Source organism: Theropithecus gelada, chromosome 17, assembly GCF_003255815.1.
Source record: "Theropithecus gelada isolate Dixy chromosome 17, Tgel_1.0, whole genome shotgun sequence".
Lineage (NCBI taxonomy): Eukaryota > Metazoa > Chordata > Mammalia > Primates > Cercopithecidae > Theropithecus > Theropithecus gelada.
In genome coordinates this window covers 49982981-50010665 of record NC_037685.1, presented here as the reverse complement: position 1 = coordinate 50010665, position 27685 = coordinate 49982981, and the positions used below count along the sequence as shown (strand labels likewise).

General features: G+C 51.7%; 1 protein-coding gene across 1 annotated transcript; it reads right to left on the bottom strand.

Annotated features, from left to right (window-relative positions):
- Positions 1-352: 352 nt before the first annotated feature.
- On the bottom strand, positions 353-22791 carry TEX29 (testis expressed 29). The gene is made up of 5 exons (XM_025364781.1): positions 22734-22791; positions 15708-15818; positions 3115-3184; positions 1730-1905; positions 353-517 (listed from the first exon to the last, which is right to left on the bottom strand). The coding sequence occupies exons 1-5, from the start codon at positions 22789-22791 to the stop codon at positions 477-479; spliced, it is 456 nt and encodes a 151-aa protein (XP_025220566.1). The 3' UTR covers positions 353-476.
- Between the last annotated feature and the right edge of the window lie 4894 nt (positions 22792-27685).

Below are 27685 nucleotides of genomic sequence, written 5' to 3'. Positions count from 1 at the left end.
TCTCAGATCCAGATCCAAACGCTGCTCCTCCCTTGCGGCATGACCAAGTCCTAGCAAAGCCAAATGCCAGAGTCTTGAACCGCCTGTGTCCGTGTGGCAGCCCACTCTTGGTGAAAGTGCAGCCTGCCTTCTGGGAAGTACCCATGGCAGCCCTGCAGCCTCCCCACACAACCATGACCACCAGGCGACAACACCACCTTGAGCCCGTGCTGTGAGCCCCCATGGTGTTAATATTAGTGACAAGCAGTGCCATCAAAAACTGAAAGTTCAGGCTCCCACTCTCCTACCCCACAGGCTTTCTCTCTCCTAAGATAAAAATATAGCAATGGATAAGCAACATCAGACGAGAAGCAATTTTCAAAATACCTTTATTTTTTTCTCATTGGGTGGTCATTCCATCACACTGTTAACAGTGGACCTGCTGTACCATTTCATTTGGATAATTCTGCCAATCTCCACTTCTTCATGCGTTTCAGTCAGTCCTCAGTTTCTTCGGTTTCTGCTATTGTCACTGTTACTAGATTTTTAGAAAAGAATAATTGTTTTTTCAAATGGAATATTCAGCAGTCCCAAAAAGATTTCATCAGGGTCTTTGAACCCATCTACAAGGTGTCCAATTGGCAATGATTGACTCAAAAGCCAGTTTTGGGGATGGCCATATGCTGCCCCATGTTTCTCCGTGCATTCCAGGGAAGAAGCATCTTTTTAAGACAGTAAAACACTCTTCCTCCCACATCATCTCGCACACAGGAGGCTCCCTTAACCAGGCAAACATCTGTCCTGCAGGAAAGCCTCATTCGCACAGACGCAGCCTCGGTTAGGGGCCAGGCATTCCAGATCTGAAATCAAGCGTGGGTCGCCCTCTTATCCTGCCTCCTGCTTTTCCTGATGGTCCCTGTAAAGCCAAGTCTACTTGGTAACAATGGATAAGTCCAGGCCATTCGTATTCCTGTGCAAACATCTCTGAAGATAAGGATTACCATTTGAGATGTTTCTTTCTCTAATCTGGCGGGGTGCTGATCTAGGAAAAGCAACCAGCAACCTCCCAGGGCCCTCAAAGCAGGTAAACCAACATACGAGCAACTTTCCTTCCTGGAAACCGAGGCAGGCATAGAGTGATCATCCACCTTTCCGACCATGACCACCACGCGGCCAGGGTGCCACAGAGAGTACCCACGGCAGCCCTGCAGCCTCCCCTCACAACCATGACCACCACGCGGCCAGGGTGCACAGAGTACCCACGGCAGCCCTGCAGCCTCCCCTCACAACCACAACCACCATGCGGCCAGAGTGCCACAGAGAGTACCCACGGCAGCCCTGCAGCCTCCCCTCACAACCATGACCACCATGCGGCCAGGGCGCCACAGAGAGTACCCACAGCAACCTGGCAGCCTCCCTGCAGGAAGTCACCTGATCAAATGCACAGGTTCTTCGGGACTCTCGCCCCCTCCCTGGGAGCCTCCCGCACTAACACTGAGGGCCCCGCCAGAGGGTGAAATGACAGAGAGGCAGCAGGGGACGGGAAGGGGGAGGACAACACTCACAGAGGGAAATCTGCAAACCTGAACCTCCAGTGTTGGGTACATTCGAATTTTGAACAAATTGCAACACTGATCGCTGAGGTTGAAGGGCCTGTGTAGATGCCGAGCCCCTTTCCAGGGAAGGTCTCCCGAGGGAACAGAACCACGCCCTCAACCTTAGGCTAAGGATCATTCCAGAAGCTTCTCACCATCATCCTTGTCCACATCACTCTTAATTGAGGGCCGAGCACTTGGAGGCCCAGGACTCGGAGCCTTCAGCCCTAATTTGCTGCTGGAGGAGGCCACCTTCGCCTTTTTGCTGGACTTGTGTGGCAGCGCGACATCCGTAGGGATGGCCCTTTGTCTCCTGCTCTCCTGAACGACTCTAATGGGAAGAGGGTTTTATCACAGTCAGGGAAGTTACAGATGGAAAACTCTCCAGGTCCCCCCTCCTGCCTGCCAGGACATCCCTCTGAAAACATAGGTTCCTGATCATGCATACTTATTTTTTAAGGTAAATGCTTTGATGTAACAGTTCTCATTTTCATTTCTTTCTCTCTCTCTCTCTCTCTTTATTTTTATTTTTTATTTATTTATTTGTTTGAGACAGTTTTGCTCTGTCATCCAGGCTGGAGTGCAATGGCACAAACACGACTCACTGCAGCCTCCACCTCCTGGGCTCAAGTGATCCTCGCACCTCAGCCTCCCAAAGTGCTGGGAGATTACAAGCATGAGCCACCACATCCAGCCTCATTTTAGTTTCTTGTGCAGGCTCCAAACAGATGATCGTATGAGGCAGCTAAACTCCCAAAAACAGCTCCAGGCGGTGGAAGGTGTGTGTTGCACTGCAGGCTACTGCCGGTTCATCCTCATGATTAACACACAAAAGACAGCATATAGCACCACTCACAGTAGGAAAGTGGCTTTACTCATTCCCGGACAAAGAGACTGGAATAATCTCAGGGGCTTGTACGCACGTCACAGAGTGGGCTCATGGCAAAGGTGACTGGCCGGGGCGTGAGATGCTGGATTCCAGCCCTGCCCTGGGGACAGCCACCTGCTGCCTTGGCCCCCAAGGTCTGCATTTCCTCACCATTAAAATGAGAGGGAGTAGATTCATCTCTGAGACGTCTCCAAACCCTGACACCCTGCAATGAGGATGAAGGCCACAGGCCAAGAGGTGCAGGCAGCCTTGGCTTCAGGGGCTCTGAGACAACTGGGAGTCTGAGTTAGAGCCGCACTGCCCCATCCATCAGCCTTGGGACCCCCTCAATACTGCGTCAATCACCCCAATCTGGGGACAGGAAGAGCACTTACATCGTCAGTGGCTGCGAGGGCTGAATAGGCTGAGCAAAGCGCTTAGAGTCTTAGGTGCTCACTAAATGTGGGTTAGGATTGTCATCAAGAAGCACTCTGGAGAAGATCAGTGGGGCCCTCCCTGCCTGGCCAGTTCCCGTTCCCAGGCTCACAGAGAGCTATTCTCAGTTACCCCAGCAGCACCAAGCCCAAAGGAGCCCAGTCGGGCGGGAGGCTGCAGCCAGGAGAGGTGAGTCCCCTCCTCCCCACCCTCCTGATGAAGAACAAAGGGACCAACCTGTAGATGATGGTGATGACGAAGGCCCCAGCGACGATCACAATCAAGGCGGAGAACACGTGGACGTAAACTGAAAAATGGTGGGATTCGAAGTCATTTCGATCCAGGTAAATAGAAAAGGAAGAAGAAGAAGAAAAGGCAACCCTCCCAGAGTGAGGTGCGTGCCCTCCCGGCACTGCTGCCCATGGTCAGCCCTCCTTGCCCACCCTCCCCAGCGTCTCCTGGAGACAGCTCTGTGGACATCTCCAAAGGCCGCTGCAGGCAGATGAGGGCTCCCTGTGAAAGGCAGCTCCAGGTGGTGGTCAGTGCCACCCAGAAGACACCTTGTGACCGCCCTGACCCCCGGGAGGGTGTGGAGAGATGGCGCTGGCTCCTGACCCCCGGAGGGGCATGGACAGATGGCACTGGCTCCTGACCCCTGCGGGTGAGTGGAGAGATGGCGCTGGCTCCTGACCCCCGGGGGTGCATTGAGAGATAGATGGCGCCAGCCCCTCTGTTCCTGCTGTGCTCCCTGGAAATGGCTCCTCAATGCCCAAGTCAATTCCTCCCCTAAACTGAATACAAAGAAAACACTTATTGGATCATAGACAAATCCCACTGGTCTTGACTGGGCTTCTTTGTATTAAAAGAGGCTCCTGTTAGGCTGGGCGTGGCGGCTCATTGTAATCCCAGCACTGTAATCCCAGCACTTTGAGAGGCCGAGATGGGCAGATCACAAGGTCAGGAGATCGAGACCATCCTGGCTAACACCATGAAACCCCATCTCTACTAAAAATACAAAAACTAGCCAGGCGCGGTGGTGGGCACCTGTAGTCCCAGATACTTCGGAGGCTGAGGCAGAAGAATGGCGTGAATCTGGGAGGCAGAGCTTTCAGTGAGCCGAGATCGCGCCACTGCACTCCAGCCTGGGGGACAGAGCAAGACTCCATCTCAAAAAAAAAAAAGAGTCTCCTGCAATCCCCAAGTTTCCTGTGCCTTCTCCAACCCACCCTCAGCAAAAGTCAAGCCTCCCCAGGTGGCCGTGAGAGACAGCCCCACCACTCTGGGTTTCCCTGCGTGAGTATACTCCCAGCCTCTCCAAGGCAGGGGTAACTGGGAGGAAGAACTGCTCAGCCCCCTCCTGAGCCTCTTTCTGGGGGACTGCCCACTGCTCAGCAGGCAGGGCCCTGTCTGTGCAAGAGGCTTGCAGGGCGCAGCACTGCCCAGCACTGAGGGCTGATGTCTGGATCTCCGTTGGCTCATTGGTTCAGGACTTGGCCCCCTCAAGTCCTAATATTTGTACATAAGCATCACTCCTCTCAGAGTCCTTGGTCAAATAATATCCTCATCTACTATTTGTTCTTCTGCATTCCTTCCATCGGGTTGATGTGAGGAATTTTTTAATGAATGCAAGTAAAGTTCTTAAGTGCTTGACTAATCACATATACACAGTAATTCTTATTGTTGTTATTATTATCAATATTAGTCTTTTCTCTAATTGCTTTCTTACTCTCTCAAAGAAACTGGCTGACTTGCAAATGTCTAGTGCAGGTGACATGATTTCCCTCAATTCCCGCACCTCCCCCTCCTGCTAAACCGCTCCCAAGAGTTGTGAAGCAGTAACAACACCATCAGATGTAATTTTTCTGGATGGTGTGTGAGTTTGCCAAGGATGCTGTAAGAAAGTACCATGCAATGGGGGACTTAACACAATAGAAATGGATCATCTCACGGTTCTGGAGGCCAGAAGTCCAAGAACAAAGTGTCTGCTGGGCCGTGTTCTTTTCAAAGGCTCCTGGGAAGGGTCCTCCCTGGCCTCTTCCTAGCATCACAGCAGTCTCTGTCCCTATTGTCACATGGCTGTCTTTCCTCTGTGTTCCTCTGTCTCTGTGTCTCTTCTCTTTACAAGGACACCAGTCATTTTGGATAGAGGGCTCACTCTACTCCATTGTGATCTCATCTTACCTAATTACACCTGCAAAGACCCTTTTTCTAAATCAGGTCACATTCACAGGTACCAGGGATCTGAACTTCAACACATGCATTGGGTGTACCCAATTCAACCCACCCCAGAAGCGAGGCCACAGGTGCAGAAAAAGCGGCCTCCTGGGCACACGAGCCAACTTCCGATGGGATCCATACTCCCTGGACTCATCGCAGGGCCACCAGCAATGGGTGAGGTGCCCAGGATTCTTTCCATGGGGACTGAAGTCAGAAAACTGAGAGGGGGTTGAAGCCAGCTTGTGAGGGTAACCCAGATCTTCGATTTTCCCCATACCAAGGTGACCTCGGTAAGGAACGGTGAAGTACACAATGGGCGCTCGATGAGAATTTCTCACGGAGAGGCTGGAGGAAGGGAGTGAGGCTTGGGGTTGCAAGCTGTCAGATAACAGGTATGTGCACGTACCGAGGAGCACACTGGGAAACCGCGTGTCGAAGGTTCTCCCAATCAACTGGCTTATTTCTTTAAATGAGGACTGTCCTGTGGAAACTTGCTTACCTGAGGAGGGGAAACGGTGGGGCAAACTCACCTCCAAATATCTGGGGCTACCATAACCAGCTTCCAGGATGGCCTCCGGATTCTCATCTCCTGGTATTTATACCCTAGATAGATGTTCCCACACTGAACAGTGCTGATCCCTGGAGCCAAAGGAGATGCCAGAGTCTAACCCCTGAGGCCAGGTGAAGACATTGCGCTTCTGCCCTGATCTCTCTTGGGCCACTGCTCTGGGAAAGACTGCAGCCCTCATGGTGAGGAGAAGAGGCCTCCTACAACATCTGGTACCAACTTCCAGCAAAGTGAGTCATCCTCCTACAACATCTGGTACCAACTTCCAGCAAAGTGAGTCATCTTCCTGTAACATCTGGTATCAACTTCCCAGCAAAGTGAGTCATCTTCCTGTAACATCTGGTACCAACTTCCAGCAAAGTGAGTCATCTTCCTGTAACATATGGTATCAACCTCCCAGCAAAGTGAGTCATCTTCCTGTAACATCTGGTATCAACCTCCCAGCAAAGTGAGTCATCTTCCTGTAACATCTGGTATCAACTTCCCAGCAAAGTAAGTCATCTTCCTGTAACATCTGGTACCAACCTCCCAGCAAAGTGAGTCATCTTCCTGTAACATCTGGTACCAACTTCCCAGCAAAGTGAGTCATCTTCCTGTAACATCTGGTATCAACTTCCAGCAAAGTGAGTCATCTTCCTGTAACATCTGGTATCAACTTCCAGCAAAGTGAGTCATCCTCCTACAACATCTGGTATCAACTTCTCAGCAAAGTGAGTCATCTTCCTGTAACATCTGGTACCAACTTCCAGCAAAGTGAGTCATCTTCCTGTAACATCTGGTACCAACTTCCCAGCAAAGTAAGTCATCTTCCTGTAACATCTGGTACCAACTTCCCAGCAAAGTGAGTCATCTTCCTGTAACATCTGGTACCAACTTCCAGCAAAGTGAGTCATCTGAGACAGCAAGACTTCAGGTGACTGCAGCCTCACTTGGGCATCTTGACCACAATCTCACGAGACACTCAAACCCAACCATCCAGCAAAACCTCTAAGTTGCTTTAAGCCACAAAGTTTTGGGGTAATTTGTCACACAGCAATAGAGGATGGATCTGAGAGGTAGCCTAGAGATTGCCCAGAGAATCTGCACTTAAATGCTGTTCAACAAACAGAATTGATTGAATCGAAATGCACAAATAAAGTGAAAGGGTGAATTAAGAGCGTTCATGAGGCAAGAAGGTAACCCTGAAATTCCTGAACTCCAGGAAATGTTTTATTCCTTAGTATGACTTTGTGTCTTAGCTCATGGAATAAATTCAAAATTATATGAGTGAAGTCCTGTTGAAGAGACACACATATGTAATCAGTGTTTTAGTATTCCACTGTCAGTATATCTCCCATATCTTCATATGTGCTCACGTTCTTCGTCATTGATGCCAAGCTCCTAAAGATGGAAACTCAACCTCAATGATGTGCTCTGTACAGTGTCTGTCTAGCAACACTATTTATTACAGACCATGTCTTTGGCTTATCATGAACCACAAAGTCTGGTTTATCTTTCAGAAACAGCAGCAATTGAAGAAAGGATTATTGTCTTTAAGAAACGTCTTGGTAAATGTTCCCAAAATATAGTTAAACAAAAGTTTTGAAATCATCTCAGCAAGTCCCATGAAGAAACTGAAGTCAGATACTTAGAAGAAATGACATGTTAAATAACATACCCTAAATCAAGACTGAAGAATGAAGGCAAGTCTTTCTCTTTGAATTCCCAATTCTTTCTGAAAGATCTAATGCTAATTCCCCAATTCATATTCTTAATAATACAGATTATGCCATAACACAATGTGCACTTCAAACCAGCCAATTTAAGAAGTTGGTGAAAGGTTTTCATAACATGGAATTATGTGCACAAAGAGCTCATAATACCCTGTCACTGAATACTACAACTTGCACAGTACAAAGGTTCATTCGTCATTTTGAATGAGAAAGATGTCAAAGAAATGAAAAGTAATGTGAGGGCACAGTGAGAGCCCCAAGGCAGGGCCCACTGCCCAGGCTCTTCCTACAGGCCCGAAAGAAGTCAAGAGTCAAAAAAAGCACAGCCACACAACACAGTTATTAAAGTTAGAATGATGGAAAGAACTTAATGGCTGCTTCCATGCAAAAATGATATACTCCCTTGCAAAACAGTGAGCCTCTCCAAGTCAAAAACATTCTTGAGGGCCTGTGTTCTCTTCTGGGTTCCTTGTAACACCAGTCATGAGTCTGCTATAGGGATTAATACTCACTTTAAAAATGGATGACAGGCATGCGGCGACTGTTCTAACTTAAGCCATGTGCGACATACATGCCAACATTTACAAACAGGCCAGCACCTGCACGGTACTGATGAAAAGGTGCTCAGAGGATGGGAGAGATGGCAAAGGCAGCAGCAGTAGCAGCTTGGACGTGCGTTCCCTTCCTAGCTGTGATCTTCCTGGAGTGATGCATTTACACCACTTTACACGGTTGGATCTCTGCTTCATTGGGATGTGAGGAAATTGGGATCATTAATTATTATATGGAGAAGACTGAAAGAATAAACTTAAATACCTTTTGGATGCTAATGTTTGCCACTTTTAGGAGACTTAAATGGTAAACTGCTCAGAAAAACTAAGTGGTATAAGTGCCTTGGAATCTGGAGTTCTGTAAGAAGTCCAACTCTATGATGGAAATGAACTGAGTGCGACTGTGAGCATCTGCTGCTCTCTGCATATGCAATGTGAGCAGCAAGCCCCAATTTCACAAAACAAAAACAAAATGATGACAAGTGCCAGTGCAGCAAATCACAGCCAAGTCAGCACCCACTGCCATGAGCTTGGCTTCAGGAGTACTGCCACATGCCCCAGAGGACGAGCTGCTGGAATGAAGCTGTATGAGAGGCTGTTCCACACCAGAAGGCCTGGAACCCAAAAGGATCTCTCAAGTAAGATTCTGGCTAAAGGGCATGGGTTTTACAATGAGACAGGTGAGTCAGGTGAAGGATAACGGACTCCTTCAGGAAAAGGCATTACCTGTTGTTGTAACTCTCATTAACTGGTTATGTACAACTGGACTAGGGCTTCAGTAAAGCCCATAATTAACTTTCAAGGTGATATCAGCAAAAATGGCAAAGCAAGGATCCCCGCCCCCCGCCAATTTCTTCCCCCCATAAAAACAATGAGAACACTGGTAAAAATCATCAGATGAAAGTTTTTCAGAAGTCTGGAAATTAACCAAAAGCTTGTGGAAATCTGTTTATTTGAGGCAAACAGCTGAATCTCAGTAAAAGAGCAAGCTTGGGCTTTTCATCTAGCCTTGTTCCCATCTCTCCTGCCCACCCTCCAGCTCCATGGTAGCTTGAAAATCAGCAGCCTGTAATCATGGTAAATCCAGCAGCCTGGCAGCCACTGCAGGGGGCAGAACAGGGTGGGAGTTCCTTCAGGAGGCAGAACAGGGTGGGAGTTCCTTCAGGGGGCAGAACAGGGTGGGAGTTCCTTCAGGGGGCAGAACAGGGTGGGAGTTCCTTCAGGGGGCAGAACACGGTGGGAGTTCCTTCAAAGCCCCATTGCCAGAGAGTTGTCATGATTTGATCTGTCTGGTGCTTCCTTGGAATATCATCTTTATTTGATCTGAGCTCAATCGGTGAGAACAGCTTTTTCCCCAGGCATTTGTTATAAATAATCAGAAGCAATTGAACATTGTTTTACTGGCTAAAGTGGTGGGTAGCAGTTGGGGGAAAACAAGAGGCTAACCAACAAGCTTAACATGAAAATCTGGGAAATGAGATGTGCATAGAAAGCTTTGAAATGCTCTGACACATTCCTGGGAATCTAGAGGGTCATGGACATGTCCAGTGCTGTGGGCTTTGCAAGGAAAGACCTATGGTGGCCCTGGGACCTCACCTCTGGCTGACTTAAGGATCTGCATAAGCAGGAAGTGAAGGCTAAGGCAGAGCTAGAAATATTCTGAGTTTGTTGAAGGTGTGCCTCAGCATGCACACAGAACTCCTCTGCAAAGTCGGAGAGGCTTGTGTTTCCAGGCATCTAAGAAAATTTTTGTCTGGTCATTAGCTAACTAGTAGCTACTCAAGAAGAGTTTTTAGAGGTCACACACCTTAAAGAATAAAGACTTTACTGATTTAGTTCAGGAAAGTCATCAAACAACCACAACAACAAACAGCAGCAACAATAAAACCTGGGGAGGTGAAAGAACCCGATTCTCAGAGGTGCTATATTATCTGACCTAAAATGTCCTATTTTCAAGAAAATGTTAAACATACAAAGAAATGAGAAAGTATGGCCAGACACATTAAAAATGCCATTAATAGAAATCATCACTGAGGAAGCACAGACGTTGGACTTACTTGACAAAGACTGTAAATCAAATATTTTAAGCATATTCAAAGAACTAGAAGAAATCATGTCTAAAGAGCTAAATACAAGTATAAGAATAATACTTCATTGATATGATTTGGCTCTGTGACCCACTCAAATCTCATCTGGAATTGTAATCCTCACATGTCAAGGGAGGGACCTGGTCAGAGGTGGTTGGCTCACGGGGCCAGATTACTCCATGATAGTCTCATGATAGTGAGTGAGTTCTCACGAGATCTGAAGGTTGAAAAGTGTTTGGCAGTTACCTCCCCACAACCATGCTGCCATGTAAGACATGTCTTGCTTCCCCTTTGCCTTCTGACATGATTGTAAGTTTCCTGAGGCCTCCCCAGCCATGCAGAACTGTGAGTCAATTAAACCTCTTTCCTTTATAAATTACCCAGTCTTAGGTAGTTCTTTATAGCAGTGTAAAAATGACTAATGCATTCATCAAATAGAAAATATCAATAGAAATATAGACATTATTAAGAAAAGGCCAAAAGAAATTATAGAGTTGAGAGTACAATAATAGAAATGAAAATTCACTGGAGATGCTCAACAGCAGATTTGAGCAGGCAAAAGAATTGGTAAACTTGAAGATAGGTCAATGAGATTATCCAGTTTAAGTAACAGAAAGAAAATATAACCAAGAAAAATTAATACAGCCTTAGAGGTCTGTGGGATACCATAAAGTCTACCAAATACACGTAATGAAAGTCCAGAGGGAGAGAAGAAAGACAAAAGAACAGAAAGAACATTTGAAGAAATAATGGTAAAAACTTCTTGAGTTTGGTTAACATTAATCTACACATCCAAGAAACTCAGTGAACTCTGAGTAGGATAAACTCAGAGAGATCCATACCCAGACACCCGGCAAACTGCAAAAGACAAAGAATCTTGAAAACAGCATGAGAGAAGTGACACATTATGTACAAAGGAGCCTTAATATTTACAGCAGTTTCTCATCAGAAACCATGCAGGCCAGAAGGCAATGAGAAAAAAACATTCAAAGGGCTGTCAGGAAGCTTATCAACCAGCAATTTTATATACAGCAACTCTATGCTTCAAAAATGAAGGGTAAATTAAGACCTTCCAGATTAACAAAGTCAGGATATTCATCACTGGCAAAACTTCTTTATAAGAAATACCAAAGGGAGTCCTTTAGGATGAAATGAAAGAAGAGTAGACAGTAAGTCAAATTCACATGAAGTAATAAAAGTCACCATTAAGGTGCTCAATAGATGCAGAAAAAGAATTTGAAAAAAAAATCCAACACCTTTTCATGATAAAAACACTCAACAAAGCAGGAAGAAGAGGAAGCTTTCTCAGCTTGTGTGTTTCCAAGTTGTTTCTTGCATTTACTATTAATAGATACATGGCATCTAGTAAAACCCACAGTCACCACTGTATTTAATGGTGAAACATTGAAAGTTTCTCCTTAAGATCAGGAAAAAGACAAAGCTTCTGCCATTCCTAATTCTATTGATCATTGTACTGGAGGTTTTAGTCAGAAATTAGGCAAGAAAATGAACTAAAAGGCATTCAGATTAGGAAAAAAGAAGTAAAACTATATTTTCAGATGCCATGATCTTGTATGCAAAAAAATCAACTAGAAAACTAATAGAATAAGCAAGTTCAACAAGGTTGCCATATACAAAATCAGCATACAAAAATCAATTGCATTTCTATATGCTGGCAATAGACAATCTGAAAATGAAGAAAAAAATTCCATTTATAATAACATTAAATAGAATAAAATACTTTGGAATAAATTTAATTAAAGAAGCTCAAGATCAGTACCCTGAAAACTATAAAATATTGAAAAAAATTAAAGACCGAAATAAATAGAAAGACTACTCCTGTTCATTGACCAGAACACTTAATATCGTGTTCAGATGGTAATACTTCCCAAATTATATACAGATTCAACACAACCCCAATCGAACTGCCAAAGGACCTCTTTTCTGCAGAAACAGACGAGCTAAATTTGGTATGGAAATACGAGGGACCCATAATCGCCAAAATAATCTTGAAAAAGAAGAACAAAGTTGAAGCACTCACGAATTCTGATTTCAAAATTTACTGCAAAGCTACAGTAATCAAAACTGGTACTGGCTAAGGATAGACATATAGATGAACAGAATAGAATTGAGAATCTAGAAGTAAACTCACTTTTATGGGCAACTGATTCTCAACAATGGTGTCAATTTAATGGGGAAAAAAAAGAATCTTCTCAACAAATGATGCTGGGACAACTGAATATCCATATGCAAAATAATGAAGTTGGAAACCTTCTTTGCACCAGATACAAAAGTTAACTCAAAAAGGATCGAAAGACCAAAATGTAAGAGTTATAAGTATAAAACTCCTAGAAGATATTACAGGTATAAATCTTTGCAGCCTTGGATTAGGCAATGGTTTCTTAGATGTGACACCAAAGCACAAACAACAAAAGGAAAAATGGTGAAAATGGACAGAAACTCAATAACAATAAAAGACATAAGAGAATAATAGAAAGTATTTGCAAGTCATATTTCTAATAAGAGTTTAATATCCAGAATACATAAAGAGCTCATACAACTCCATAATAAAAAGACAACCCAATTTAAAACCGGACAAAGGACTTGAATAGACTTTTCTTCCAGAGAAGATATCCAAATAGCCCAAAAAAAAATGCAATGATGGTGAACATCATTATTTATTAGAATAATACGAATCAAAACCACAATGAGATACAACTTCACATCTATTACAATGCCTATAAACAAAAGGACAAAAAGTGTTGGTGAGAATGTGGAGAAACTGGAACTCTCATATGCTGCTGATCGGCCTGGAAAATGGTCTAGCCACCTTGCAAAACAGTTGGGGAGTTCCTTAAAAAATTAAGCATAGAGTTAATATATGATCCAGCAATTCCACTCCTAGAACTATACCCAAGAAAATAAAAATCATGTTTGCACAAAAACCTATATACAAATGTTCAGAGCAGCATCATTTAGAATAGCCAAAAAGTGGAAACAATCCAAATGTCTATAAACTGATACATGGGTCAACAAAATGTGGCACATCCATACAGTGGACAATTACTCAACGATAAAGAGAAATGAAGTACTGATAGCTGCTACAACATGAACGAACCTTGAGAACTATGTAAGTGAAAGAACCACAAGTCACGTGGTTCCATTTATACGAAATGTCCGTAATACGGAAGTCCGTAGAGAGATGAGTAGCTGCCAGGGGCCAGAGAGAGGGAAGGATGGGATGTGACTGCTGATGGGCATGAGGTTTCTTTCTGATGTGGTGCAAATGTTCTGGAGTTAATGGTGATGACCGCACCACTGTGAGTATGCTAAAAGCCACTGAATTGTATACTTTAAAAGGTGAATTTTATGGTATAGTATCTTAGTAAAAATAATAAATGAAGCAATTTCCAACTGATTTAACTGGAGTCAGAGGAAGGCGTGGGATCCCAGGAATCCCAGAGGCTCCTGGAAGTGGAGGCTGGGACAGCAAGGGGTCTGGTCCTGAGTCTCTAAAGCCAGGGTCTGCAGGAGCCGTCGTCGTCAGAAAACCTTCCCAACTATCAGTGGTATCCATTGTGACCTCTCGTTTGCCTCTGAGGAGCCAAAATTCATCTTGTTTTGATGAGGTGCCAAATCTTCACCACGAAGCAGGACAGACATCCTCCCTGGAGCAAGCCAGAATCCCGTCAGCACTTTCTTTCTTGACTGATTTTGTGCCCAGAATATCGCTTTCATCTCAGAAGAGCTGGCTTAAAGCTTTATGTCTGTGGGACTGGGCAGTCCCCATGTAATCAAACGGTCTAGCCTGAAAATGAATTTTAAAACTTTTTTCCTTTTTCTCTTGTTCCCCTAGTCTCACGATGCAGAAAGCTTACTGCAGAAAACTTTTGTTCTCCTTAGTCTTAAAATATAACCTTGAAATGTACTTTCTTTTCAACACCACGGTATCCCTTTCTCACCACGCACCCCCTAGCCCCATGCACATTTATCTAACTGTGTGCTGGTATTTAATTATGGGCTTACTTACAAGTTCTAGGGGCTCATCTTGAGATAGACCAAGCACAGAGACCCGGCTGCAAAATGCCAGAGATCCCCTGAAGGTTGTGAGTCTACAACCAGCCATCAAGATGACGCCAACCCACGCTGCAGGTGGGCCACGGCTTGAGACAGCCACCGGAACGAGACCCTCGGATCTTGAGTAGCACCCCTCCCACATGCCTCCCATTCTAAGTTCCTCTTTTTAAGCCCCTCTCCCCAGCCTAAAGTTGGAAGTGCAAGTCAGCCACTTCCCCACTGCTAGCTTTGGAAATAAAGTCACTCTCCCTTCATTTGTTATGGGTTTTGCAAGCGGTGAGCAGCCGAGCTCACGCTTGGTTCCATCAGCACTACTCAGAAATTTCCATCAGTCACTCATTCCCATCAGTCACTAACGTTTCCTGACTTTCTAAGCCCTACTAGGTACAGGGAATGAAGAGGACCTGGTGCCTGGTCTCTGAGGGCTCAGTCTAGCGGGAAATGCAGGAGAAAGAAGTAAAAGGAGGAAGAAATGGCCCTGAGCTGCACAAAGCCAGGGGCCTTTACTCACTTTGGGGTGCTGGGGGTGGAGAAAAGAGTGGCCTAGGACAGGGAGGGTTTGGAACTCATCTCCAAGGAAGCCTAAAGCCGTGAGAGATCATCGGCCACATCCAGCATCTCCATCGTCAAGGGCTGCACTGTTCCCTCCCAAGGGCGCGCTGTGCAGGCCGATCCCCTCTATGCGGCTGTCCGCCCCTCCCCACGCAGCACTAAGAGCCCCTTTACCCTCATTTCCAAAAGGGGCCTCCACAGGACAAGGAAGGAAACACATGAAGCTTCCCGTGGGCCTTGATGAGAGTTTGGAAATGAGAAGACCTCAGCAGCGCAGAAGGCCAGTGTGCTTACAGGTGAGAATATGCCGAGGAGGTGGGGCCCAATGCCCTTCACGTGCACACCATCCTGGTTTCTTAACTTCCTCCCACCTCCCTTCGAACATATTTTACAACTAGCCACGGTCCTCTGAAGGGCGCGCCTCCCTCCGGAAGCCTTCATGGGGATGGGGAGTGGCAGCGCCTCCAGCCCCCACACCCCACACACTGGGTGTCTGTTGTCCTCACTTCACCCCTGTGCTGCTTGAGGGGCTTGAGGGGCTACCAGCAGATCTTCATGTGTGGTCTGGCTTCTAGTCCAACGTTGAAGCCACCCACGGAGTCCCCAGTCAGGGCCAAGCGTCTCTGCTGTCCTCACAGAGCCCGTGGTGGACAAGGTCCACTCCACCCTGATGGGCTCACCCCACACCTCGCCACTGGCTCGGGCCCTGCCACCACCACATGTTTCTGCAGCACTGTTTCCTCAAATCCAGCCTCTGCAACCACCCAGAATGGCCAAATTCCTCCACGAAGGGGGTCTCCATCCGTCCCCGTCCATGCCCTGCCCAGCCCATCTGGGAATGGAACTCCTCTGGTGGCTTACTTCACATTCACAGGCCCTCCAGCTCAGACCCCACTCAGAGTCTACTGCCCCCACTAAGACGGAGCAGAAGAGTGTGGCCAGAGAACAATACAAAGGTGTTTCCAGCAAACAGAGACCCCGGGGAAGGGAGACAGGCAGGGCGGCGGTCAGCACCGTCACCAGCTCCCTCGGCTTCCGCCACGGGGTGGCCGGGACGGCTACTCACTGGGAACTGCTTTCTCGTAGCAGACGCCTTTGTAGAAGCAGCACCCGAGCTCCTTGCATCGGTCCCTGGAGACGTTGTAGTCACAAATGTCATGCAGAGGAATGTCACACACTGCAAAAGCACAGACACACACATGTGTCACCCCCGAAGACAAAGCCACCCCGCTCTCCGCTAAAGGACCTGGGAAGCGGTGTGGGGAGCAGCTGTGGGTTTGTGTTGTGGTTTTGTTATTTTCTAAATTATGCATCATGCAAATCTTTATTTGAAACTAAGATCCAGAATGAATTAAATTTCTGAGCAAAATAATGTCAAGTTAATTACACAGAATAATGCAGGGCCCTCTAACGATTAGGAGATAATACGTTTCCATGCAGCAGCGCCAGGCACGGCGCACGACAGAGCCCACAGAAGGCGCGGGGCTCACACAATGGGTACTTGGGAGTTCGGGAGGGAACGTGTAATTATTTCACACTTAAGCATACGGGAGTTAGAATTAGCAGCATGGGCTGAGGATTATTTCAGAATTTTAAAACTTGAATCAAAACGACAGAAAGTTTAATGCCGGTTTTGACCCAAAGGGGAGACAATGAGTGTGCGGCGTGCCCTGGGAGGCAAAGGAAGCAGGGCGGGGACCGCTCCTGGCAGACGACCCTTTCCAGCGGAGTTCAGCAGCCTCACACATGTTCAGCCCCGAGGGATGCGGCTCCCTTCATCGGCCGTGGGCCACTGAGGGACTGGGCTGGATACTGAAGGGGGTTCCTGCAGGTGAGGGCCCAGGGTGCCCGCAGAGACCTTTGCGGGGTGCACTGCAGTACCACAAAGCCAGGCTCCATGCCCCAGGCCAAGGCTGCACCCAAGCCACTGGGGGTCTTCCCTGGCACCTCTGTAAATTGTTCCTCCGGGGCAGGGGCCGAGAGGGGAGCTGCCCGGCCTTCCTGACCCTTGAGGAACCTCATTTGTGCTCCTTGGGGTTGATTTAGTCTTTCAGGTTCTCCTTCCCAAGACACCCCCATTCCAGGTTTGCAAAAGCTGCGGCTGCAGCCCTCGCCCTCTGTCAGAAGCATCCTGGATATGGGAGCCCTGCCGAGGCGATGCCCCACCTGCCAAGGTGGAGTGCACAGGGCAGGCCAAAGTCACCGGCTGCTGCCACCCTATCCTCCCCCAGTTGCATGGGGTGGCTGCGTGTGGTTTGTGCTGACCTCCCACGTGGGGAGCAGTCGGGGGAGGCCGGGAGAGGCCCCACAGCAGCAGGCAGGTCCTACAGAGCCAGGCTCAGAGGGGCCTGCGATGGGTGACTGGTCTCGGGCTGTGGCTGGACAGATGGTCCCCCACGCTCTCTGCAGCAGCCCATGTGTCTACAGCGGGTGACTAGGAGAGCTTTGCTCCCAGGGCGTCCAGGTACCACGGCCTTTTTCCTGGGGTGCAATTCCAGGATGGACACAGTGCCAGAACCTCACAGACACCACCCACCGGCAGCTCCCGGAGAATTCAGAGTCCACCACTGCCTCCGCTTTCTGACGCGGATGATGACAGCAACGGCACACCAAACACCCGCCAGTGCCAGGCTCGCGCTGCCCACAGTCTCCTCCACCCCACCAGACACCCGCCAGCACCAGGCTCGCGCTGCCCACAGTCTCCTCCACCCCACCAGACACCCGCCAGCGCCAGGCTCACGCTGCCCACAGTCTCCTCCACCCCACCAGACACCCGCCAGCGCCAGGCTCACGTCGCCCACAGTCTCCTCCACCCCACCAAACACCCACCAGCACCCGGTTCAGGATACTGCAGGCTCTTCCACCCCATCAGACACCAGCCAGTGCCCAGCTCGTGATGTCCGAAGGCCCTTACACCCCATCTGGGAAGATCCAGATGAAACCCAAGATCCCACTTGGATCTTGGATGCAGCGGAGCCGGGATCCACAATGACCTCTGGCTTCAGGGTCCTGCTCTCACCACGGTGCCCAGCACCCTCCCCACTGTCTCCAGACGTGGGAGAAGCAGCCCCAGCAGCACAGGGGCGTCTGCTCACAAAGCCAAGAGAACAAAGGTTTCTAAAGACTTGCGGTGACAGTGGATGTTTAATTTCAGCAAACAGCCTGGGCAGGAAATATGCCACTGAACGAAGCATTATTTTTATTCATAAAATGATTTGTTTTCTTCAATATCACTCCACAAACGTTCATACATTATTTCTCATTTTAAAAATTCAGTCCCCATCGCATCTGACCGCCCAGCTGTCAAGTCCGGTCAGTCCTCCCCGCGTCCCGTTTTCCCTCCACACCCACTGTTATTTTCCCACATGCACCTCCATGACGTCACCATGCATTTTTAAAATCCACTAGCCCCTGAAAAGTCTCTCACACATTTCCGTTCCTAGCCTGGCCCTCCACCTTCCTCCACAACCCATAACAGGCTTTGAGGTTGGAGTAAGCTGAGGCTTTTTGGGCAGGGACCAGGTCGCAGCCACCAAGGGGACCAAGGTGCACTTTTCACATGTTGGGGGGTCGGCATGACACAGCTGCCAAAGGGGCCAAGGTGAGCTCTCCATGCGATGGGGGGTCGGCAGGGCTGATGCAGCTCCCTGCTCCCTCTAGAAACATCACTGGCAGCTCGCCCACTGCACAGGTACTGGACGCCCAGCCACTGGCACCAGCAGTGGTGTCTCCAGCAGGCCCTCCACGCCCCCCCGCACCATAGCCAGGGCAACTTGAGCGTGGGGCTCACTGCCTGGCTCTCTCCCTGTGCTCTCCCAGAGTCATGACGGCGCGGCTGGGAAGGAGGAAAGGAGCCATCGGCTGGGCCGGGCTGTGGGACCGGGAGGCGCTGCCTCAGGATGGCAGGGCAACCGCGTTCCTCCTGATCTACTGAAATGAGACTGGGGTTAAATCAATCAATCTAAAGTGAGCAGAGGGCTTCCTGGGAGAAGCCATCCTGGCTCAGGGGGGCCAGGTGAGATGGGGGCCCGTGGAGTGAGGTTTCAAAGCTCGTCCCACGAGTCTGTCCCGTCACCCCATCTGCATGGAGAGCAAGCCCAGGAAAGTCACCGCTCCCCAGGGACAGTGGGGCTGCCATTCACTCCCTCACTCATCCCACTTCCCACCAGCCACCACCTGGGGCTTCTAACACGCCCACGCCAGCGCAGCGGTCAATGTTCTGTTGTTTCTCTAAGGCCATGGAAAGTCTTTCCACTCCGCATTCTGCTGCTTCTGCAGCAGGAGAGGAAGGTTCAGGAGGGGCCTGGTGCCCAGAGAGGTGCAGATCTGAGGCCAAGGTTTGCCAACCCAGGCAGCGAGGCGTCATCATTTTTAACATGACTGATGATCCAGGCAGCGAGGCGTCACCATTTGTAATGTGGCTGCTGATCCAGGCAGGGAGGCGTCGCCATTTTAAATGTGGCTGACAATTCCGTGGCGTTTCTACTTCCTGTGCTCCATCCGCCTCCCTTCCCCTCTCTCTGTGAAATGCACACTTGCAGGAATTCTTCCTAGGGAAGGAGCCAAGCCCAGAGACTCTCAGGGCAGCGCCAGGTCCTCGATCTAACTCCCCATCAAAGTCCCTCTGCCACCTGGTTTCCCGAAGAGGCAGTCGGTTAGCAGGGCACAGACCATGGTTGCCTCCTGGAGAAGCAGCCGGCAGACTCAGCAGCCATGACCTCATGGCACCATGGAGGCTTCCAGCACTCCTGAGGCTCAGCCTCCCTGCTGGGAGCTGCTCCCCTAGAAAGGCAGGCATCGGGCTGGCCTCCAGGGAACACCTCCAAGCCACACTGCCCGGTGACCCAGTAGAATGTCCCAGCTCAGGGTTCCTGGCAGCGTGGCCACGGACAGCAAGACCTGACCACAGACAGGTTTCCAAAGACAGTCCAGGCGGGAAGAAAACACAAGATTCTGAGTACAGTGGTGACAGGAAATGTGGTGTGGGAACTCCAGAGACATGCCTGCGGTCACGACTGCCACCAGCACCCAGGACCTTCAGCGGGCCCGGCCTGCACACCCCTTTCTGTCTGCGAGCTGTGACACCACCCGGAATCTGGCTGCATGTGTCTCCACAGCAGATGTCATAAACAACGTAAAAATCTCTGAAACTGGAGACCCATTTTCTTGACACCGAGCTTGAAGCTGCGTATCAAGTTATCTTAGGACAGAAGATGCCACTTCTCCCACAGTTTGAGCATCAGAACACGGAAGGAGAGGTGAGGAGGAGGAGAAGGAGGAGGAGGAAGCTGGGCAGGGATCACAGCAGGTTCGGGGAGCTGGCGTGGTGTGTGCAGAGGCCCATGTGTGCAGCGGTTCCTGTCTGGAGCGCGTGTGAACCATGGATGGGGATCTGGGGCATGCAGGGCCACGGATCCCCGGGATTCGGACACAGAGAGTCCAAATATGTCCACAGACTCCTGAGGAGAAGCCAGTGGCTTCGAGTCCCCGCTCTTTCATAAAAGTCATTCGGAGAACACACACTGGTGTGGAAAGTGTGTCACAGTTTAAAAGTGCTTTCGCGGAAACTATTTAGGGAGGGAGTTGACATTAACCTTTAGGCAGCAGTTGACAGCAGCTGAGGCTGCATCACCCCAGTAAGGCAGAGCCTCCAGCCAGGGATGAGCGGTCCCGCACACACCTCTTCCCCAGGGGCCGCGTGTCATCCTCCCATCCTCATTTCCACTCCTTCACCCCCAGGTCGCCCACTGTCCAGGGCCATGAACATGGTGCCCCAGGAGCCAGCCTCAGGCCCTCACCTGCTATGGGGCTGTCTGGAGGCCTAGCTGCCTCCTGTCCAGGATGAGTGAGTGTGGACATGGGGAAGCCCAGCAGGGCTGCAGGGAAGGGGAGGTACGCAGGGCTCTGCAGTCACACGGGGAGAGGCTGTGGAGCTGGTGGGCTTGGAGGCCAGATTCTGCACTGCACCTGACCACACAGCCTCTTCCACATCTGCAAAATAGTGCAGAGAAGGACAGGAGGAATTCCTCTGGGCTGCTTCTTGGGCTCAGACCCAGGGGTGGGCGGCAGAGAGGGCCTGAGCAGCAGGGCCATGGCCGGCCACTGTAGCTAAAGGTTCCAGTTCCCCACCTGCCCGCTGAGGCCACCAGTGGCGCAGACACCTGAGCCAGCTCCAGGCCAGGACAACGCCGGCCTTGTCATTTCACAGCTTCCCTACACCCCTAAAGGAACAGAAACAGTCACAAAACAGCCACGCCACAGTCTGCAAAGGATGATAAGGACATGCTTATCATCCTGCATTAACCTGCATGCATCCTTTTATTAACCCTGCATGCGTCCTTCAGTCACGAGGACAGGCTGTGTGGGGAGCACACAGGAGTGTCACATGCAGATGCCAGATGCTGGGGCCTGGGCATGGCCATGGCAAGGTGAGAAGACTCCAGCCCAGGGTCACCTTGGGCTGTGCCTTGGGTGACCTGGCACACCTGAGATGACCCCTACCAGCCCCATGCTCCCTGAGAAGGGGCGTCAGCCTCCAGCAGCCCCTGGCAGCCCCTCAGAGACGAGGTAGCCAGGCCCAGGAGCGGCAGCTTGTACCCACAACAGCTGCAATGCTTGCAGCCCTGAAGCAGAGACCAGGAGGGTGACCCCCAAGGGCCTGACAGAGGGACCGCTTCCTCCCCCTGTGCTTGCCCTGGCTACGGGGCCATCTTGCCAGAAGATGAGAGGGGCCACCCCAGGCGGCCACAAGAACATCCGCTCCCTCGGGGGCCCCAGGCGCAGGCCTCCCACTCTGCCCTGGGAGCATCTGGATCAGGAACTGCAAAGACCCCTCTTGTGGACACCCCTCTTCCTGTCCAAAGAGGCAGCTGCCCCCCGGGTGTGACAAAGCCTGGTGGCCGGGTGGCCTTGGAAAGCCTCACAGGCTGGCAGATGCCACACATTCCTGGCACCTGGGCTGCCCTCTCCCTCCGAGGGCTGCAGGGCCGGGTGCTGCTGTGGGCAGGTGCTCAGCGCCTGCCAGCATCTCGGCCAGCCTGAGAGGCGCTCCCTAGCCTACCTTCCCAAAAGAGGTAATAATCCCAAATAAGCTACTTTGTTTTCTTTTTCTTCCATTTTCTCGGTTTGTTTGTTTGTTTTTGAGACGGAGTCTCGCTTTGTCGCCCAGACTGTAGTGCAGAGGCACAATCTCAGCTCACTGCAACCTCTGCCTCCCAGGTTCAAGTGATTCTCCTGCCTCAGCCTTCCGAGTAGCTGGGATTACAGGCAACCCGCCACCATGCCTGGCTAATTTTTGTATTTTTAGTAGAGACAGGGTTTCACCACGTTGGCCAGGCTGGTCTGGAACTCCTGACCTCAGGTGATCCACCCGCCTTGGCTTATCAAAGTGTTGGGACTACAGGCTACCACACCCGACCAATTTTCTTTTTTTTTCTTTTTTAAAAATTATTATTATAATAAAAGCATCTCATGAATACAAGCTCAATTGAGAAAAAAACGTTCAAGTTGCAGGTAAACCTGAGCCACAGAAGGTGGCATCTCCCACCTCTCCTGGGGAGGCACGAACTTCCAGAATCTTCCTCTTCCTGACTGTAAGTCACTGTCACCGCCCCGCATCTATGCACATTAACAGCACATGTGGGATAAGTCACATCCCACACTGGTGGTTCCTTCCAGCCCCAGTGGTGAGTGTCTGCCTTTGGGTCAGTCGCCTGGGTGGGGAAAGGGAAGGAGGAGCTTCTTCATTGCTGATAAATATTTTTCCTTAATAAAAAAGTCACTCCTACAATAAAAGTTACGAAGTTAGTTGAAGTGGATCTTCAGCACCTCATGGACGGAATGCCTTTGATCCGCGAACCCCCTGGAAATAGTTCAATGCGCTTCTTCAGCTAGAAAACCTCCGATTCGGGTATATTTTGTAATACAATTTTCAAAAATGAGGACTTCACGGCGTTTTCCCAGGTTATTTTCTGAACACGCTTTTTTCTGCCTTTCCCTCCTAACCAGGCCTGGGACCGGGACCCCCCGTGCGCGCCAGGGGCTGAAACGGCTCCTCCCCGCGCCGCCCGCACCGCGCGCCTTCCCTCCTCACCTGTGAATTGCTTCAGGAGGTGCGGCGGCGACTTCTTCACTTCCGGCACGTATTTCATTGCCGCGGCCACGGGCAGGTGACCGGCCGAGCACACCCGGCGCACGGGGCGGTCAGACGGGCCGAGCACACCCGGGGCACGGGGCGGTCAGACGGGGCCGAGCACACCCGGCGCACGGGGCGGTCAGACGGGGCCGAGCACACCCGGCGCACGGGGCGGTCAGACGGGCCGAGCACACCCGGCGCACGGGGCGGTCAGACGGGGCCGAGCACACCCGGCGCACGGGGCGGTCAGACGGGGCCGAGCACACCCGGCGCACGGGGCGCTCCGCGCGGGCGGGGTCCGGGACTTCCGGGGCGCGGGCGGCTCGCGCCAGGAGGGGGCGTTCGTCGACTCACCTGCGCCCCGCGTCCCAGGCGAGTCCCTGCAGCCACCCGGGCCTCTCCGTCCCACTCCACGTGGGAAACACCTTTTAGGTAAAACAACCGTCTGCCGCTCACTGTGGGCTGTGGGACCGGGCTGGGCACACCCCACCCCGCCCGCGCTGACATCACACAGCCCCGTGAGGTCACGTGGGCGTCACACAGGCCCTCGGAGCCATGCAGTGTCCACCTGAACACTGGCTGCATCGAGGACCAAGGCCACTCGGATGAACAGATGTAGGGAGGGAGTTCCAGGGGCAAGACGCTGCTGGGGACAGCACGGGCTGAGTCCCACCTTCCCTGCGGGACACCCCCGCCCCTGGCCCAAGTTTGTGGGTACAGGCGCTCGAGTCCTGACCCTCCCTTCCTTTGTGTCCTGGTCCTTCCTGGGACACCCCTCTCTGCCAGCCAGCACTGGCTGCAGCAGGGAACAAAACCAAATCCCTTCCCTCCTGGGGAGGGGACAGAGCGACGTAGCTGCCTCAGACCAGACCCGGGCCATGGGCAGGTGGATCAGGGCAGGGGTTGCCCCTTGCCACGGTGTGGGCAGGCGGCCTCCAGGGAGGAAGGTGTGTCTGGGGTTGACGAGGGAGCACGAAGAGGTCCTGGGTGGAGGCTGGTGTGGCGACTTGAGAGACACAAGGAGCCCGGATGCCGCAGGAGGGCAGGGCATGGAACCACGTGGGTCATAGTGAGGATGGTGGCCTTTATTCTGAGCAAAGCAGGGAGTTACTAGCAGATTTTGTGCAGAGAAATGGAATCACTTTCACAGCATCACTGTGCTGTGCTGGAAACGGCTGTGGGGAGGTGAGTGAGCAGGAAGGACGGGATACTGGTGCGGAGGAAGGCAGGCGGCTGCCGGAGGGGCTGCTGCTTTTTGTTGTTCGAGTTGAAGGAGTGGGCCGTGCATAGTGGTGTGCACCTGTAATCCCAGAATCTTGGTAGGGCAAGGCGGGAGGATCGCTTGAGACTGGGAGATCAAGGTTGCAGGGAGCTGTTGATTGCACCACTGCAGCCCAGCCTGGGGAACAGAGGGAGATGCTGTGTCAATCAACCAATCAATTAATAAGAGTGGCAGACAGCTTGGATGTGGAGAACAAGAGAAGGAACAGTCAATGGTGAGCCGAGGACGCTGTTGGGGGACTGGAGGCTGGTGCTGTGGGCGTCAGGTGGACAGAGGCATCCAGGGGACACGCCCAGGAGGGGGCTCAGGATGAGGGCTTGGTGGACGAGGACACTAGCAGCTGGTAGTGAAAGCCACCAGCAGGTACCGGAGCACCCTGGGGAGCAGCAGTTGGAGAAGGAGCCCGGGGCCAGTGACAGGAGCAGGGGACAGCCCGGGGCCCGGCAGCCGTGGTGCTGCAGAGGCCAGAGACGCTATGCGGAGGCAGTGGGTGCCGTGTGGTGGTGGCCAGGTGAGCCTGCGAAAACGGGGGAGCTTCAGGGAGTGGAGGAGGGGTCGGTGCTGTCAGGAGGGTGAGTGGAGTGGGGCTGTCCAGCCAGAGCTGGCACCCACTAGAGCAAGGGCAGAGGTGTGACTAAGGGGCCAGGTGCCAGGGTGCTGCTGGGTGACCTGCCACCTGTCACACCCGGCAGCCACCGAGGCAGGACTGGGGTGCTGGATTTAAGTGGGCTGAGGCTGGATTTGAGTGGGGTGCTGATGGACTCTAAGTTGGGAAAGAGCATGAGGACATCCCGGGGAAAGCAGAGGACGTGGGACGCTAAGCCCCTGGTGGACGGAGCGAGCTGGAGTGGGGGTCCTGAGGGTGAGGGGGCAGTGCATGCTCTATTCTGGATGAGGAGGAAGTCAAGGCTCTGCCCCGGGAACAGGCAGCTGAGGTTGCCCGAAGTAGGGATCAAGGAACCGGGCTGCGTGGAGATGGAATTGGAGTTGGGGGGCCCCACCTCCAGGCCAGAGGGAGGGGCACCCCAGGGGACAGGCCAGGCTGCAGGGCCAAGGGTGCAGGAAGGAGAGAGGATCCCGAGAAGGAGGGGCAGCTGCAGCCGGGGGTGGGAGCACAGGAGGTGGTACGGAGGTACGGAGCCCGTGGCCCAGGCGTCACAGGCTCTGGGGTGCAGCCTGAGGGGGGTCTCGGGTCCCTCCTCCTGCGCACAATGAGACAGAGGCAGGGCTCTGGCCCCCACGTCACCAGCCCTGTGACCTCCCCCTTGGGACCAGCCCTCCCCAGGTGTTAAAGGAGGGTGAGGACAAAGTCTCCCCGGCAAGCACCCCCTCATGCCCGATGCCCAGCACACAGTGGTGCCCATGACCAGGTGACCCTGAGGGCCACGGTGGGTTTCCAGGAATGCCCTGGGCAGCGTTGCCACCATCCACCATGCAGCAAACACTAGGCTTCACCCGTGCACAGGACACGAGGCTGCCTTTCTGTTTGATGTTCATGATGGCTTTATTGAAATATACGTCATGCACCACGAACTCACCCATCCAACGTGCAGTTCCATGGTGTTTAGTGTGTCCGCGATGTGAGCCTTCACGATCCACACTGGAACCTTTCCTCCTCCCAAAGGAAGCCTGGCCCTCGGGCAGCCGCACGCTCCCACCCTAGGCAGCCCCCGATCCACCTTCTGTCTCTGCAGATTTGCCTGTTCTGCCACTTTACATGATCCATGGGGTCACACGCGATGTGGGTTTGTGTGTCTGAATTTTCCATGTTGCAGAAGGTTCACCCGCCATGTCATACGTGTCAGAGCTTCATTCCTTCTCACGGCTGAATAATATTCCACTGCAGGGACATGCCACATTTCGTTTAGCCGTTCGTCTGTGGATGGGCATCGGGTTGGGCCAACATTTTGGCTTTTATGAATAATGCTGTTGGGAACACGCAATGTAAGTTTCTGTGTGGACGTATATTTTCACTTCTCTTTGGTATAACCCTAGGAGTGGAATTACCGGGTCACACGGTGGGAAGAACCCATATTTATGTCCTCCCATCCCTCAAGGTGATGGGATTAGGAGGCGAGGCCTTGGAAGGTGACGAGGTCGTGAGGGTGAAGCCTCATGAATGGGAATCGTGCCCCCATTAAAGAGGCCCAGAGAGCTCCCTCGCCCCTTCTTCCGTGTGAGGACCCAGTGAGAAGGCACCGAGTATGAACCAGGAAGGGGCCTTCGGAGGACAGCAAATCTGCCACATCTCCATCTAGAACTTCCAGCCCCCAGAAGCGTCAGTGAAAAGTGTCTGTTGTTTATAAGCCACCCAGGCTGTGGCATTTTTGTTACAGCAGCCCAGATGGGCTATGACATACAGGAATTCTGTTTCACCCTCTGAGGACCTGCCAGGCTATTTTACCAAGTGGCTGTACCATTCCACGTTCCCACCAGCACTGTGTGCGGGCTCCCGGGCAGAGGCACGGTGCTTCTCTACGGCAGGCACCAACCTGGGCAGCAGTCGGCTGGAGAACCACGTCATCAAGGGGCTTCTGGGGAAGGAGTGGAGACAGATGAGCCTGCAGTGTGGTCATTGCCGGGATTGAGCCAGCACCGGGAAGCAGCGGGAGCCACTGGCTGGGGGCGGCAGGGACTGCCCCAGACTCGTGGGGAGAGGGGTGTTCACCAAGGGCTTCTAGGGACAGGCCATGCCGTGGAAGAGTGAAATCCAGCGGGCGACAGGACAGAGCAGCCTGCATGGACTCAGCTGTCTGTATGGGTCCTGAGTCCTGCTCCCACGTGATAACCAGTGATGACACTGACAGACACAATGTTAGCTAAGAGCAAGATGTGTGCAGGGGTAGACTGTGCAGGCTTCCCATGGGAACGTGTAGGAGCTGCCGTGGGGTTCTTTGGAAATAGGACAAGTGCCACAGGGACCCATTACTTCTGAGGACCCCTGACTATGAAGCTATTAACCCTGTAACGGACTTGGCTAACAACTTGAGCAAAGCACTCAGACCTGACTCCTGGCAGAGACGCTCTCCCAGGCTGAGGGCAGGGGATCTGGGGGCGCTCCTAGACGGGTGTGAGTCCAGTTACCCCATCACTACAGGCTGAGCTGTGTTTCCTCAAAAAAGAGGTATTGAAGTCCTAACCCCTAGGACCTAAGGATGAGGGCTTATTTGGAAATAGGGTCTTTGCCAATGTAATCGAGCTGAGGTTGTGAGCGTGGCCCCGTCCAATAGGACCGGTGTCCTATTAAGATGAGAAGACAGAGACACCAGGAGGTGTCACGTGCAGGTGCAGAGGCCTGGGGAGGGGACGGACGGCTGTGCAGCAACAGAGGTGAAGATGGAGCAAGGTGCCCGCAAGCCCAGGAACACGGAGGACTGCCAGCAGCCCTGGGGCGGGAGGGGCAGGAGGGCCCTCCCCAGAACCCTCAGCGGAGCGGGGGCCTTGCCCACGTCCTGACTTTAGATTGTGGCCACAGAGCCAGAGAGAAGCAAGCTCTGCTGTTGGTGCCATGTCGGTGCTGCTGTGTGAAAACAGCTGCAGGAAGCAAGCACGCCGTGTTGACAACTTCACCGGGACAATAAACAGAGCAAAAGTATGTCCAGACCTTCAACACCTGTCCCGCATTCCC